This window comes from Tympanuchus pallidicinctus, unplaced genomic scaffold (genome assembly GCF_026119805.1).
Source record: "Tympanuchus pallidicinctus isolate F22 unplaced genomic scaffold, pur_lepc_1.0 scaffold4, whole genome shotgun sequence".
NCBI lineage: Eukaryota > Metazoa > Chordata > Aves > Galliformes > Phasianidae > Tympanuchus > Tympanuchus pallidicinctus.
In genome coordinates, this window is record NW_026294758.1 from 1,197,501 (window position 1) to 1,212,236 (window position 14,736).

The window sequence follows — 14,736 nt, forward strand, 5'->3', positions numbered from 1 at the left end:
CAGACGTGTGGCAGAGAAGATTATTTTCATGTACTTCTTTAAGTCACACAAGTACATCTCCAGGCACAAACTTGGCTTAGGCATGTGCTAACATTTTAACTACTCAGCTGCCGTGAAAGAACAAGGAGTATTAAACTATTTCTTCTAGCACACTACTGAAAAAAGCTACTGATTAAAAAAATACTGAAATAAAAACATGGACAATGTATAAAAATACTTTATTTTGAAATGTCACACTCAACTTTTCCAGCTCATTTCTGAAATGAATGACGACTACTGCCATTGTTAAAGGAAACAATAAGGCTGAAACAACCAAGCAACTAATGTACACGTGAATGAATCTGCTTTCTTCTGTCCCACAAAGTCAGATAGAAAAACGTAATTCAAAGCTAAGAACATGCTTAAAATCTAACTTCAGCCATTTAAAAAGCTGACTTACACACTATTATTGGTTAAGGCTTACACCATTCTAACAAGCTTTAAACACTTTTCACGCATATAAGGTCAGAAAATTCAAAAGCAGCTCACTCTTCCTGGTGATGATCCAAACTTCAGAGTCCATCCAGGCGGCTACTGCTTTGGCAGAATGACTGAACACTGCACAGTGGTCTGAAATGCAAAGTCAAAGTAGGTGAGTGCTGCCAAAGCAAAGCACTTTTGTTGTCTTAAAGGCAAGCTACATAGTTATCATTCTGTTTACAAGCAGGTGCAACTCTTTCCATGCGTGCAGTAGCATTTCCAAACTTCCTGAATGCCACCTAAGTTTGAAGAATTACAGGGAGGGTGCACTGACATTGAGAGCCAACAATCTTGCATAGACACTACACTAAAATTCAGTTATTTAGGCTTGTAGGCTACAAATGAAAAGCTGTGCAGCTTATTTTTTGCTTACATGCATTAGTTGTCTTTATAGAAACCTCTTTACAAAGGTGAACAGAATGCTCTGAAAGAGAAATTTCCTGAAAAGGTTTTTTTTACATGTTGGTTCACCATCAGCTCTGAAGCATAGCTTTCATGTACAGAAATCTTTCTCTAAAGGTGCACGAGTTGGAAGAAAATTAAATTAATGCTCGTGATACGTAGGGACAGGTAACTATGGTCTTATCCTTGAATGGGTCTAAACAACATCAGTTTCAGCTTTCTTGAGAGGCCCTTAGCCTGTAAGGCTGTCCACAGTACACAGAACCTTTCTGCCTAACTCAATTCACAGCCTATATACAGTTATACTGATTTGAGATTGTTTTTGACAAAGAAAATTCATCAATCAAGAATATTTTAAGATCAGAGCTCTACATATATAAATGATGAATACAGTTACCACCTGAATTAGTCTAAAAAAGAAATTAGCTATCAAACATACTATAGTCCCAGCATGTCAAAGATGAACGTGATAAAACAATGTCTAAGGATGCCTTCTCCAATCCAAACTATCCTGAAGTCTTCACTCATTGCAACTTCCTTACCAAGTACAACATCATTCCCTCTATCAGAACTGACAAACATTTCTCACTGGCTAGTACAGCAGTCTAAAAAAACAACAGGGAATAACAGCAGAATTCCACAGTTAAGAAATTCATGAGGAGTATTCACAGGAGATCTAACACTGTACGAAACGCTGATTTTCTTACATTCACACAGTAAGAAAAATCAGTTCTAATGTGAAATTCCCTTTATTATTTCAGTACAGATTCTCTTCTGAACTTCTAGGGATTGAATTGTTAATAATGAAAGGTACAGAACTCAATTCCCAGTTTTTATAAGTTAAAATACTTTTTAACAAGTCAGTTTCACTTTTTTACCAATACCTTTCCCAACAAAGATAAACAAGAACCTACTAATCACAGAATCACAGAATTGTAGGGGTTGGAAGGGACCTCCAGAGATCATCGAGTCCAACCCCCAAGTCGGATCCCTCCAGAAAGTGCCTGCTGCCATTGACTTGTTTACTTTATTCTGTAATAAGCCTGTACTTTCCTTGGTCAGTTTCTGATACTACACAATGCTGAAGTTGCTCTTGTCACCTTTGATGTCTCTTTCAGCTGCCAACTACAGGCAAGCTGGTTTCCCTCAAACCACCCCTAAACAGAATCACAAAATGACCAGGCTTGAAAAGGACCACAGTGATCATCTCATTTCAAACTCCTGCTACATGCCTGGTCTTGCTTCTGGATTCATTGTTGTTTGTGGTTGCTTCTGACACCTGAATGCTGCATTTCTGCACCAAGGTCTGTCAGTCACTCAGCAAAGTCTGACTCCCGGTGGGTCTCTGTGACAATCACTCATATTTGAAGAATAATGCCTGCCTTCCAGAGCTCCTTGTCCCTTCAGAGCTGCCTCCCATGAGATGCTGCCTACCAGTTCAAGGCCTAAACAAGTATGCTCACCTGAATTTCTGCACCTGAACTCCTTGCATGCCACAGGCTCTTGATTTTCACTATTTCGTAAGTATTATAGCAATTAATGCCAATGATTATCACTCTACTATATACTTCTCATTGAACCAGCAGATCCAGCTGAGTCTCACCCATGGATTATCCTATCTAGAAACTCCCCTGACATCAGTCAGACATTATGTGGACCACTGTTATCATCATGTTTCCTGGTCAATGACATAAACACACAGGGACCACACTCTGTTCTGAAAGAGTAAGGGCTTTGTAACCTGATGACACCTCAGACTAACAGGCTGTGGGAAGATGCTGACCTTGCAGAAAAGTTAACTCCAAAACTTTTGTTCAGACTCATGTAATCTGATCCTGGAGAACGGTCTATTGCAGCAATATGGACAGCAAATACCTGAAGATGTACTGATGGTTAAAGGAAATGACATTCAAATAAGTCGTGAGCTGAATGGCATACCACTGGAGAAAAAATACACAAAAGGGAATGTTCTCCTACTCAGACATTTTCGCTTCAGCCCTCTATGGTACCACTGTGAGCTTCAGAGATGACATCAACTCTCGTGTCACTAAGGAGGATGCACATCTCCAAGGAAAGGAACAAATGTAGAGCGAGGAGCTTTGCAGCAATTTTGCTCCTGCCTGGTGATCTTCCTACAGTCATACAGCCAGATTATGGAAGCCAGAAAGGAAAACCTGTTGCTCACGGAGTGTTTTATGGTTTCACATGGTTCCCTATATGCATATGAGAAACTGACACTGATAAATGCCTATTTTGGATATCCAGCTGTAGCCTGGGTGTAAGCTGGTGCAGTTTTCCTTTGTTACTGATAGCAGAGCATCAGCATGCACAGCTCAGCTCCTTCTTTGTTGGTCTTCCTGACCACATTATTTTAAGGTGTTCAAGAGGTGCTGCCTTCAGCACTGGGAAAAAGTATCTCTGAAAAATACTAGTTAAAAAAAATGCTGATCAGCTGACCTTCAAAGATTCTCAGAGCAAAATCTGTAGAATACATTTACATAAATATGAACCTTTTAACTCTTAATGATGCAAACAAATGCATGCATAGAGGCAAAACTTATATCTCTCTTTGCTGTATCACATAACTGCCTCTTTCTTTATTCAAAATCACAAAAGCCTAGGACCAGTTCTTCATCTACCACCATTTATTATCTAAAATGGTAAAATTTCTAGCAATTCCAGCTGTTCCTAAAAAAAATACAGTAAAAGAAACAAAAAAGGAAGACTTCAAAACCTCAGATCTTCCTGCTACTTTGTTGTATTTGTTTTGTTTTGTTTTGTTGTATTTGCATTTGTTGTATTGAATCAAAAATAAAGTGACTCCTACCCTCCTGACATCAACTCTCAACTTTATTACCAATACCCAGTTCCTGTTTCCAGACATTTTAGTATCATCAGATCAACTTCCCTTCTCAGCATATTATCACTAAAACCTGGCCACTAGTAGCAAAAACCATAAAAATAAAAGAAATGCTGAGCTATATCAAAACTACTTCATCACTAATACTAGGCAGCAGCAGAGAATGAATCTAAGAAACAATACTGGAAGAAGTGTCCCTTCCTCTCAGCATGTCTCATTTTCTTTCAGCAAATAGCAGTTCAATAGCTCCAGAAAGCAACTGAAATGGTGTTTTGAATAGCTGAAAGTGAACTGAAACAAGAGCTTGCATTTGTTATTGAAGGAGAACTTTACAAACACAGTTTGTTCTTTCCAGCACCTTACTCTTCTTCTCCCTATCAGAACCAAGGCAATCACACAAACAAAAGCAGGACTCAAACACACCCGCCAAAACTGGCAGGAAGGTGATTCCTGCCTTAGCAGGGATACCTGAGAAAGTTTCCTTTCACACCAGCATGAACAAAGGTGCTGAGGAATTTTTGGTGCATATTTTAAATTATTTGTTTGAAGTTTTCTTTTTTTTTTTTTTTTTTGAATAAGTACACATCTGTATTGAACAAAAACACTTTTGTTTATCCTCTGAGAAAGTTCTCTGTAATTAGAGGGTAGGTCTGGTTCTGCTGTGTATCTTGTCCATTCAAGACAACCAAAAACTGCAAAAGGAAAATGGAAAAAGCCTGTTGCCTCTCACAGATGTGTAGAGGGGACACGAAAAATAGCTAACAGCTGTTCCAGATTACTGAACTTGGGTGGGGAAGAGGGATAAACATAATCCATAATCCTAAAAAAGACCACGCTGCCTAGTTAAGAATCAGTAAAACATTGATTTCAAGGATTTCGGTGGAACTTCCATAAAGAATCTGGCCTGTTCATCTATGCTGAAATGAGTTCACAGGAAATTTTACTTAATGTGACTTTCTTTTAGGACGTTAATTAAACTACACATGACTGTCACTGACCAGAGAATCAGACTGGAAAAAAAATTTCAATTTTCATCCCCTTCAGAACACTGAAAATTTTACTAATACAGACAGTTCTGTTGATAGTTGATAGGGACATACTTTGGCATAAAAGGAGACATGATTTATGTCTTCTGCCTATTTTTTTCTGTCTTAGTCACTCAAACTTCAGAAAATGTATTAAGTTTCTTTAAAGACAAAAAAAGAACCTGAAAGTTGAGAGAGTCATTGGAGACTGGATTCCTTCACTTCTGCAAAAGGCTTCCTCCTCTTCAGGCTGCTGCACCCGCTAATACAGCTCTCTGTGGCCCTCTACTGTTTGCTTTCCTCACATAGGTTCTCTTTCCCCATTTCCCATATCATCCCAATGTAACTCTCAGTCCATCTCATGCTGCACACCCTAGCACTGTGAGTACTCATGTGTCACAGAAACCCTGTGAAGAAGTTGGATGGACACCATTCTCTTACTCTACCCTATAGACAGAAAGGAATCTCAAGCACTCCACTGAAACTGCAATAATGTAAAACATAAAAACAAATTTTTGTCTAACATAAACATAAAAACAAACCCTTATCTACAGAAAAATTCTGCCTAAAAATTCCTTTACTGAGATCTTCGGTAATGTATCCTTTTCTACTCTTTTTTTCATGCACTTTGGATCTGAAAGCATGTGAATGAACACAGTTTCAGTAACACCAGACTGGCTAATACCCATATGTTGTGACAAACTCCTCTCCTACAAATTGGAGCAGATGCAATATCTTTGATGCAGTTCAATCTTTCCCAGTTGTCTCACTGTTCTAAGATCTAAGTTAAAGCTGAGCAGAGGTAAAGGTTTTCACTCTGTACCCTTATCCTGAATCTTACCTATGCTATAATGGGTAGCATTTAAATCCTCAACCATTAAGTTTTATAGCATTTCCTATGAAACTGAAGCTAAAGTTGAAGCTAGATCTTCAAAACAAAGCTTGTAAGGTTCTTAACCAATTTATTTGCCCATTTTAAATGGATCAGGTTTGTTAAAGCACACACTCTAAACATTTACAATTTAAGCAGAAACATTTGGGAACATGTAACAAATGTCTGCACATTTACACTGTCCCCATTAGCAACTGAGCTCCATGTACTTACTTTCAGGGTGTGCAGGGTGTCCGTCCATTCCATGGAACCTATCTGAGGTATGGCACTCAGGAGTATGCTAGTAGCCTTGTTTGCATTTTCTTTCAGTGTCTTCAAAACTTTATCCACTGAAACCTACAAATACAACAGAACTGAGTGGTATTTCTCAATTTTCAGGGCACAGATTTTAAACCTCCAGCTTGACTAAGCAGAAATGTGGAGCACAGACAAAAGCACAGTATGTATCTTAAAGTGTCATGATCCTCCTAACTTGTAAGAACTTTCCTGTGACTGTATCTTTGACTGCATTTTTTACCTTGCTTCTCATTCTATGAACTTTGTACTTAAAAAAAGAAAAAAAAGTGAATCTTTTCATCTGAACACATTAGAAGTAGTGACACTGGTGAAGAAACATCCGCTTTCTAGCCATGTTTAAATGCATCATAATAACAGTGAACAAAAATTAACATATCTAGATAGTGATTATCTAAAAAAAAAGAAAAAGCAAAAACTAGATAAGCAAAACAGTAAAGTAGACAAAACCTCTGTAGAATTCTTCAAGACCTGCTGGCTCCATAAAAATGTACACTATCTCTATTTTGCTGTTTTTGAAGCACTGCTCAACCCATGTTCAAACAGCTCTGTAGAAAACAGAGGCAACACTGAGACTGTATTTAAGAAATCAAGATTCAGTAATACTGTACAGTGATGCTACAGGTGGGAAAGATTTTATTTGTATAATAAAATTTGAAAGATAATTTTTAGTTACTGACACAAATTATCAAGTGTCTGACTAAGTTAACTGGTATCTCTCAAGCAGTAAAGCTGTACTGTTCCTTCCTATGATGAGTACGACTTAATAGGCTACCAGGAGAAGTTACCCACTCATAGCTGCTGCTCAGTTGTATCCCATGAGAAAACAAACTAAACAAGACATATCCTTTTGCACAAAGTTGCAAAAGAAAAAAATACCAAATCAATTACAGGACATAAGCTCACACCAACGTCATGCATACAAACTCCTGATTTAGACACAAGGAGGTAAACTGTTTGCTAGCAGTAAGGAAAGTTTATGAAAACGAGTGAAGTCACAACATTTGATTCTGTTCCTGCTTTAACATTTGCTACTCCAGGAAAACTCAGTGGTACTAATTTAAGTAAAATCAAATTCAATTCAGCATGTGACCTCTGTCAAAAGCTACACACAGGTTCTTATCCAGACCCCTCTGGACAAAACCTAGAGGAAAAAAGTTTCAACTCACCGCTTCTTCATGCTCCTTCCAGCAGTCATAATCTGTTGCCATAGCAATACTTGCATAACTCATTCCAGCTTCTTTTGCAAGAATCACTTCAGGCACCGTGGTCATGTTGATAACATCCGCTCCCCAGCTGCGAAACATCAAGCTTTCTGCTCGAGAACTGAAACGTGGTCCCTCAATGGTGATCATCGTCCCCTTGGAATGACACTGGAGACCAAGTTTCTTTGCAATCTCAATAAGAACCTGCAAAACATGCCAGGAGAAGCAAGTAACTTCCTTGATGCACTGCTTCACATCTGACAAAAAAGTCCCCCAAAAACAGCTGTTACACACAAAAGAAGTTAGCCTGACACCAAGCAGTTGTGATTCACTTGGCTACAGCTGTCCAAATACAAATATCATTTTCAGTTTTCTCATCCAGTATCATAAATTAATGATCCTACTAGTAGGAATGATCTTGAACTCACCTGAGTTTGTATCAGATTATTGTTTTCAGTGTAGGAGATTGGAAAGCAGAAACATTTAGCATGATTATTTAGGCTTTACTTTGAGAACAGAATGGTGGAAGACCTAAATGCTGATGCTAAGTGCTGCCTTGCCATAATGGTAGAGCTCATCTGGGAAGAATATGAAATTCATTTTCTGGAAGTCTACTGTTGGCAAAAGTATAACCATATGCTTCAAAAAATACCCTGAAAATGTGGAAATAAATTACAACATTCTCCCATGCTACTGACCGAGCTTTACATAGTAGAAGTAGAAAGACTATTTTGCAACAGTCTTTCTATTTCCAAGAGGATCTAGTTATATGCAGAATCACCATCACTTCCCTTCTTGGAAAATGGCCTGGCAACAGTTGATACAGTAAAAATGAGAGTGTGAAGGCATGCATAAAGCGGGCCTAGGAAAGCCACAACTGTCCTGAGCGTGCTACGTGATCTTCTGAGTGATTTCTGACTTGGCTCTTGGATCAGGGGGCTGCTAGGAACAGCACCAATACCCATGAACCTGGGGTACCTGTATCTCCTTCAGCAGGGAGATAAATGGGCAAACCTCTACTTCAGAAGAGTGGGTATGCTTGTGGCCCACATGTGCTGGGGAAGGGCGTTGGTGCATGCAGCTGTATGAATGCATGTGGATAGCATAAAAGAGAGATCTGGGAGACTAGCTAGAGAAGGACTCTCAAAACTTTGTAGCTGCTTATTAACGTGCTTTGCTAATTACTCCGCACACTGATTCCAAATGTGAAATTCATCAACTGCCTATTAGTTACGTTAATAAATCAGTAAACAATTGCATTTGTGATTTGACTTAAACAACAGAAGCTAGGTAGTATTTCCATGAAACTCTTTACCCAGCTACCACTTAACTCCTTGCAAGATACTGCTGTGAGTTTCTGAAAGTAGTAAAAACCAAGGCAGCCTATGCAGATACTTTCCTTTCCGATTCTCATTTGATTCATGGTGTGCAAGCCAAATAAAATGGAACAGTTCTACATATTTGCAGAAATACAATTTAATAAAAACTTCTCAGATTTTTTATATAAATTCCTTAATTAGCCCATAACATAGCTGTTTTGGTATTATTATTAGTGCATTTAGTTATGACGTTTCTCTGAATTATGATAAAATGGGCTGAAATCATCCCAACAATTTCAGGAACACTTCCAGGAAAAAAAAAAAAAAAAAAAATTAGATTTCTTTTATCTGGTATCTCTTTTCAGGTTCTCCAGCAGCTCAAAACCACATGTTCATTTAAAACATCTGTTAGGCTGATTAGAATGCACAAGCTAATGAGATAATCACCACATGTCAGACTGGAAAGTACCTAAATGTTTGTTCTCTGAAAAGGAGCATTTCTTTGGCTTTTTTACAAAGATTAGTACCCAAAGAGCACTGTTTATAGCTATTCAGCAATCAGATGAAAACCTGATGTATGTTTCTTGCAACCACAGTAAATTACTTATGTCTGCTTAAACTTTTTAAAAACAACAAGAAAAGAAACAAAGTGTGATGTGTAGCCAATTATTTCAGTAATAACATTTTTTAATCTGTTATATAAAACATACAGTTAGCTCCCAATAAACAACTTGTGTGTCTTGTGGCACGACATCAAGCTCAAAGACAGTAAGCAACTATGCACCAACTAATTTTTGGTAACAGCATGTGGGTAGGCTCTCACTGCTTGAAAAATCTGAAGTATTTTGTATTGTTTGCAGCCCAGAGTAAGGAGGGTAGTGCAGGCAATGTATAATATGACTGTCTCCTCTTCAGCTTTAAAATGTCTTTACTTCATTGCATTCCTAATGTGCTAAATGCTATTCCACTAACAATGCTGTGGACCTACTGGTGGAAATCTTAAAGCCACACAGTTTCCTGTCTAATTAATAAAAATAACTTATAATGGCAGTGAATTGGTGACAAGCAGAATAGCTGGCAATATGAACTTTTGTACATGCTTAGGGTACAAATTGAGCCACCTGCTTCGTAACTCAGTTCTGACCTGCTCAGTGTAGCAACTGGCTGCATAGAGAGTAAACCTGTTGGATGGATATGACTAATCCTGCAGATTCCTGTTCTCCTCGAGAATGTGACTCCCTGCAGCTTCTGATCAGACCGTTCCACAAAAACACATAACAATGAATTCAATCTTCACTTTCCTTTTTCCTCCGATTGAATACAATGAGAAGGTATATTTAGTCACAGATACACACTTTCCTGAAAGGTTTTAACTGTATTGAAAAACAGCAATATCACAATATTTAGTCTAAGCGTTTTTGACGTTTGAAAATCCTGGAGTCACTAAACAAAGGAAAGCAAGATTTAATAAAAGACAACCGTGATTCGATTTGTGTCTACATTTAATATCATACTAGCAAACTCTTCGCTCTCTACCACTACCAAATGCTAAAATACACAATGAACACAATAATGGCACTTCTGTGAATGCTGAACATTCCTCTTAATTCCTTGTACTTTAAGTACATACAGTGCCCCAGCCACAGATGCTGTTTCATTCAGCATGAAAAGGAATTAATCTCTAAATCTGCCTTCCAACTCTGTTCACACAGATTCTCTTCACCTGTTATACGACAAAAAAGGTTTTTATCCTTCTGAAATCTAGGATGCCAATTGTCTTTTTAGAGTGTTCCACATAATCAAAGATCTTTTACTTTCCATGCCTTTCAATTGCATTTTTCTTTAGCACTTATGTGAATAACAGCAATATCATTTTCATGGCCCTCCTTTGGATTCTCTCCAATATGTTCATGTTGCCCTTGTAAGAAGAAACCCAGAACTGGACCAGGCACTAGAGCTGAGGTATCACCAGTGCTGAGATGAGGGGGAGAGATGGACATCATCTCTATATTCTGATGGTGGCTAATTAGACTATTATACTATAAATAACAAGCATCATAAATACAACATTTTAAAAAAACATCTTTATAATTCACTAACCTCTCTGGTTTTAGTGCAGAATGGCTCTGACATTGGAATATGACACACTCCTGAGAGACTGCAAGATTGACCATCATATAAAGTACAATGCCTTTTATTTGTCCTGAAAAAGCAGAAAACACACTCTGAGTGAAGAACAGGGATCAAACAGAACAGAAAACAATAATCTCATGGAAGGGAACAAAAAATATCCACACGATAGCAATGGCTACCTATACTCACAGAATGACAGAATGGCTGAGATCTCTGGAGGTCATTTGGTCCAGCCCTGTGCTTAAGCAGGGACATCTACAGCAGGCTACCCAGGACCACGTCCAGATGGCTTTCAGATATCTTCGTGGAGGGAGATGCCAGAATTTCTGTGGACAGTCTGTGCCAGTGCTCCAAGATCCACATGGTAAAGGAGTGTTTTCTGATAATCAGAGAGAGCTTCCAGTGTTCCACTTGGTGCCCACTAACTCTTGTTCAGCCACTGGGAACCACACAAACCCACCCAGCTCTGTCCGCTTTGCTGCCTTCTTTGTGTATTAATACACACTGTAAGACCCTCCATTGAGCCTTCTCCAGGCTGAAGGCTCTGTCAGCCCTTCTCCATGGGGAACGTACTCTAATCCCTTCATCATTTTCATGGCCCTCCTTTGGACTCTCTCCAGTGTGTTCATGTTGCACTTGTAGGAGGAAACCCAGAACTGGACCAGGCACTGGAGCCGAGGCATCACAGGGCTAAGTGGAGGGGAGGCATCACTTCTTTCAGTCTGCTGACAATACTTTGCCTACTGCATCCCAGGATACCACAAAGCCCTCTTTGTAGCAGCTCATGTATAAAGTGATTTGAATATGAAGACTAGCCTTATTTTACAATTTTTGTCTTAAACAACTTCTACTCTTAAACACAAAATGGAAGAAAGCTATGTATATTTACTACCTTCATTCTTCCATTAAACAATTTAATGAACACACAGAATGTTTCTGTGCAAAATGGTTAAAAGAGAGTACTTTATTTTTTATGTGGAAGTTCAATTTTGCCAAAACACAGTCTAATGCAATGTAAGACTTCACCAGATTACAAACAACAACAATATCACTCATTTCAGGAAATTAAGAAGCCATGTTGTCCAATCACAACAGGAAGTTAGAAATTTGAGTGGATTAGTATATTTCAGTGGATTTCATGGTGTGGGTTTGTGCTGCACAAATAATAAACTATGTTTTTTTAAGAAAGACTTTTTTAACTGTAATTTTCAGCACCAGCATATGTATCTCCATAGTGTGCTGTCAAGCAACACACCTTCCCCACAAATGTAGACATGCTCAACTGTTAAATTTTAGTAACGACTTACTGACATAGAACACACTTTTGAAATACAGGCTAAACACTAAAAGAAGCAGTTTTATTTACCTGCTTGGTATGTTCCTGTGTTTGCAAGATAGAAAGTCCCCAATCATGAAACAAAACTGAATACAACAAAACTGAGTACAACGAGAACAATCTGAAGTCAAAGGCAACATAATAAGCCATTTTTCACCAGCCTTTTTAACACCGTGTGTCTTCTTGATGGCTGCATTAGCAAGACCTCGTTTATATAAACAAGAGAAATTAACACTGTGCAGTTTGGCCTTGCCAAATTCAGTTCCACACCCACCTCATGAGCTCATCAGCAAATATTTAAATGAAGGTTGTCATATGTTACTGCAGATTTGAAAAAGATATATAACTTATTCTCAAGGAAGAGGTTACATATTTGGAAGAGAGTTCAGCAAAATAAAAGTACATGCTAAATGATCTGCAGTTTAAATTTGGTTGAAACGGTAGTATTAATTTTTCTCTTAAAACACATTGAAGAGCTGCCATCAAAATCTGATTTGACATCACATTTTAAGCGTTTGCTAATGAATTATTTAGAATTGGAGGGATGGGAAAATCATAATCAATTTCCTGCACTATAGTATTTCACATGTTGTTGGTTGAACCCTTTTACTTAGAGCAGTTTTCTATATACCAGATACCTAAGAGATCACTTAAGAAAGATCACATGCACAAAAATGTATTTCTGACTTCGAGGTACCCTGTTTTTTGGAGAGAACAGACATATCACTAGATGGTCAAACAAGAAATCCTACAATGTTTAGCACCATACATACAAACTGCATGCGAAGAAACCATGACCTATGGCTGCTCTGATTAAGTGACAACTTGTACTTGCACCAGGGTCTAACAATTTCCCTTCCACGTGGAAATCTACAATTCTGAAAATGTCACAGCCACCTGATATGCTATGCTTACTGTTAAAAACAAACACAGATTTGAACCAGCCTCTGCTTGTTGCTATCTATGAAGCAGTGGCTGGCAAAGAAGAGTACCTTTCAGCCTCTCCTGCCTGTTGCCCTGTTACTTCAGTCAAGGGCTGGCCATCCTTATCTGTCCCACTAACCTGTCTGCAAGGCAGGGAACAGCTGCACTAAATTTTCAATGCTGCATTACCATTATTTTGTATTGACTAAAGAAAGTCACACTGATGGAACAGGAGTTGTCCTGGGCTGCATATAAAATACGTAATAAATTTAATTTATTTAAGTTACAAAGTTTATAAGTTACTTTTATATGTATTTGATAGTCAAAATTAAAAAACAGAAAGCAACAAAAACCTAAACAAAAGGGATTTTAGACCTTCTTTGTGAAACTAATACACCAGGATCCTAAGAATGGCAGTGGCTGCCAAAGCAAAAAAACAAACACGGTGTCAAACCCTTCCCTGTGGAGATGGAGTGGGCACAGAGTAAGAGGTCCAACTTCAAGGGAGCTGTGGATCATATAAATTCCCTCTACAAAAACTAACTTGTATGGGGGAGGGAAAGTGAAAATCAATCATTTGTGCAGTTCTAAGAGCTGTTCTTACTGCTGCTGTAGAGATCTGCAACCAGCAGCACACAGTAGAAACCCAAATTGATCCATTTGCCCTACACTGATCCTGTCCTTTTAACCCTCAAAGAGCCTCTTAACAAATACATCTGGAAGGCTCAAGACAATCAGAGGAAAATGTACAAAACTAACCATCTGGACTTTACCTACCTTCTAACTGTGACTCAATTGTGACCAGGAAGATTTTTTTTTTTTTCTTTTCCAGTTTTGCTTTCTCTGACCTTGGTTCCTCTGGAACTGGGAAGTTCTCTCTTTTGCTTTCGAGATGCTAACGAATGCTGATCCTGTTGCTGCGTCTCCCAAGTTCCCTTTCTCTCCCTGCTCTTTTCCCTGAGAACACTGCTGGTATCATTAGTGTCACTGTTTCAGACAGGCATCTTCTTCAGATTAATTTTTGTAATTGCTTATGTTGACTCCATCACGCTCACTGGATGGTTGTGGTCCCATGCCCATATTGGGCATACGGGGAACATGGGACCGAATTCTAATTCTAACAGAGGCATAACCCTTTCAACCATGGTTAAGCACAGTGTTGAAATGTATAAGAAGATGAATGGGGCCAGGATAATACTGGCTAACTCCCCCAGCTCCTGGGAGATGCAGGACAAAAATAAAGTTAGGGTGTTGGATGCAATAAGTGATCAACATGCACTGCAACACTCCTGCAGTCTTCCCTGTCAGCAGTGGGAACCAACCAGTGATTCTTATCTAATGTACTATCTCAATGGGAAAGAACTAACATAAAAGACAATCAGTTAATTGTAGATGCATTTACCATAATTCAAAAAAATGTCTTCCTAGCTCTTAGTTGTAGAAGGTAAAGGAAACACTTTAACCACTAAAATTCAAAAGGTGATCTGAGACAATGCAAAGAAATTGGAAAGAGAATTTCAATCTTGGTCACATCTAGTTAATTTTACTTATGATCCTGTTAATAACTATGCTACAGCTTTTGTCCTAACAATACACAGTGCTTCAGAATACCGCACACACCCAATCACTGTGCTAGGGCTGAATCACAGTGGGGTTATACTCTACTCATTAGAACACAAAACATGGACCCAGTGAAATGGAAATGAATGGCAAATGATTGACATTAGTTCATGTTCTGTATGGGAACAACAAGGATTTACTCGTGAGAGTAATACCATAAAGGCTCAAGACCTTTGTCTTGACACGGAGCAAAATATTTGCTGTTTT

At 38.5% G+C, this 14,736-nt stretch overlaps 1 protein-coding gene across 1 annotated transcript in view; it reads right to left on the bottom strand.

Moving 5' to 3' along the window:
• MTAP (methylthioadenosine phosphorylase) overlaps positions 1-14,736 on the bottom strand; it is a 29,019-nt gene that overhangs the window by 149 nt on the left and 14,134 nt on the right. Inside the window, exons 5-8 of the mRNA XM_052701488.1 lie at positions 10,617-10,719; positions 7,162-7,401; positions 5,912-6,034; positions 1-609 (exon numbers count right to left, since the gene is read on the bottom strand). The exon at positions 1-609 is cut by the window's left edge and continues 149 nt beyond it. Of these exons, the coding sequence (XP_052557448.1) occupies positions 571-609; positions 5,912-6,034; positions 7,162-7,401; positions 10,617-10,719 (505 nt within the window). The 3' untranslated portion in view covers positions 1-570. The remainder of the gene's footprint in view (positions 610-5,911; positions 6,035-7,161; positions 7,402-10,616; positions 10,720-14,736) is intronic.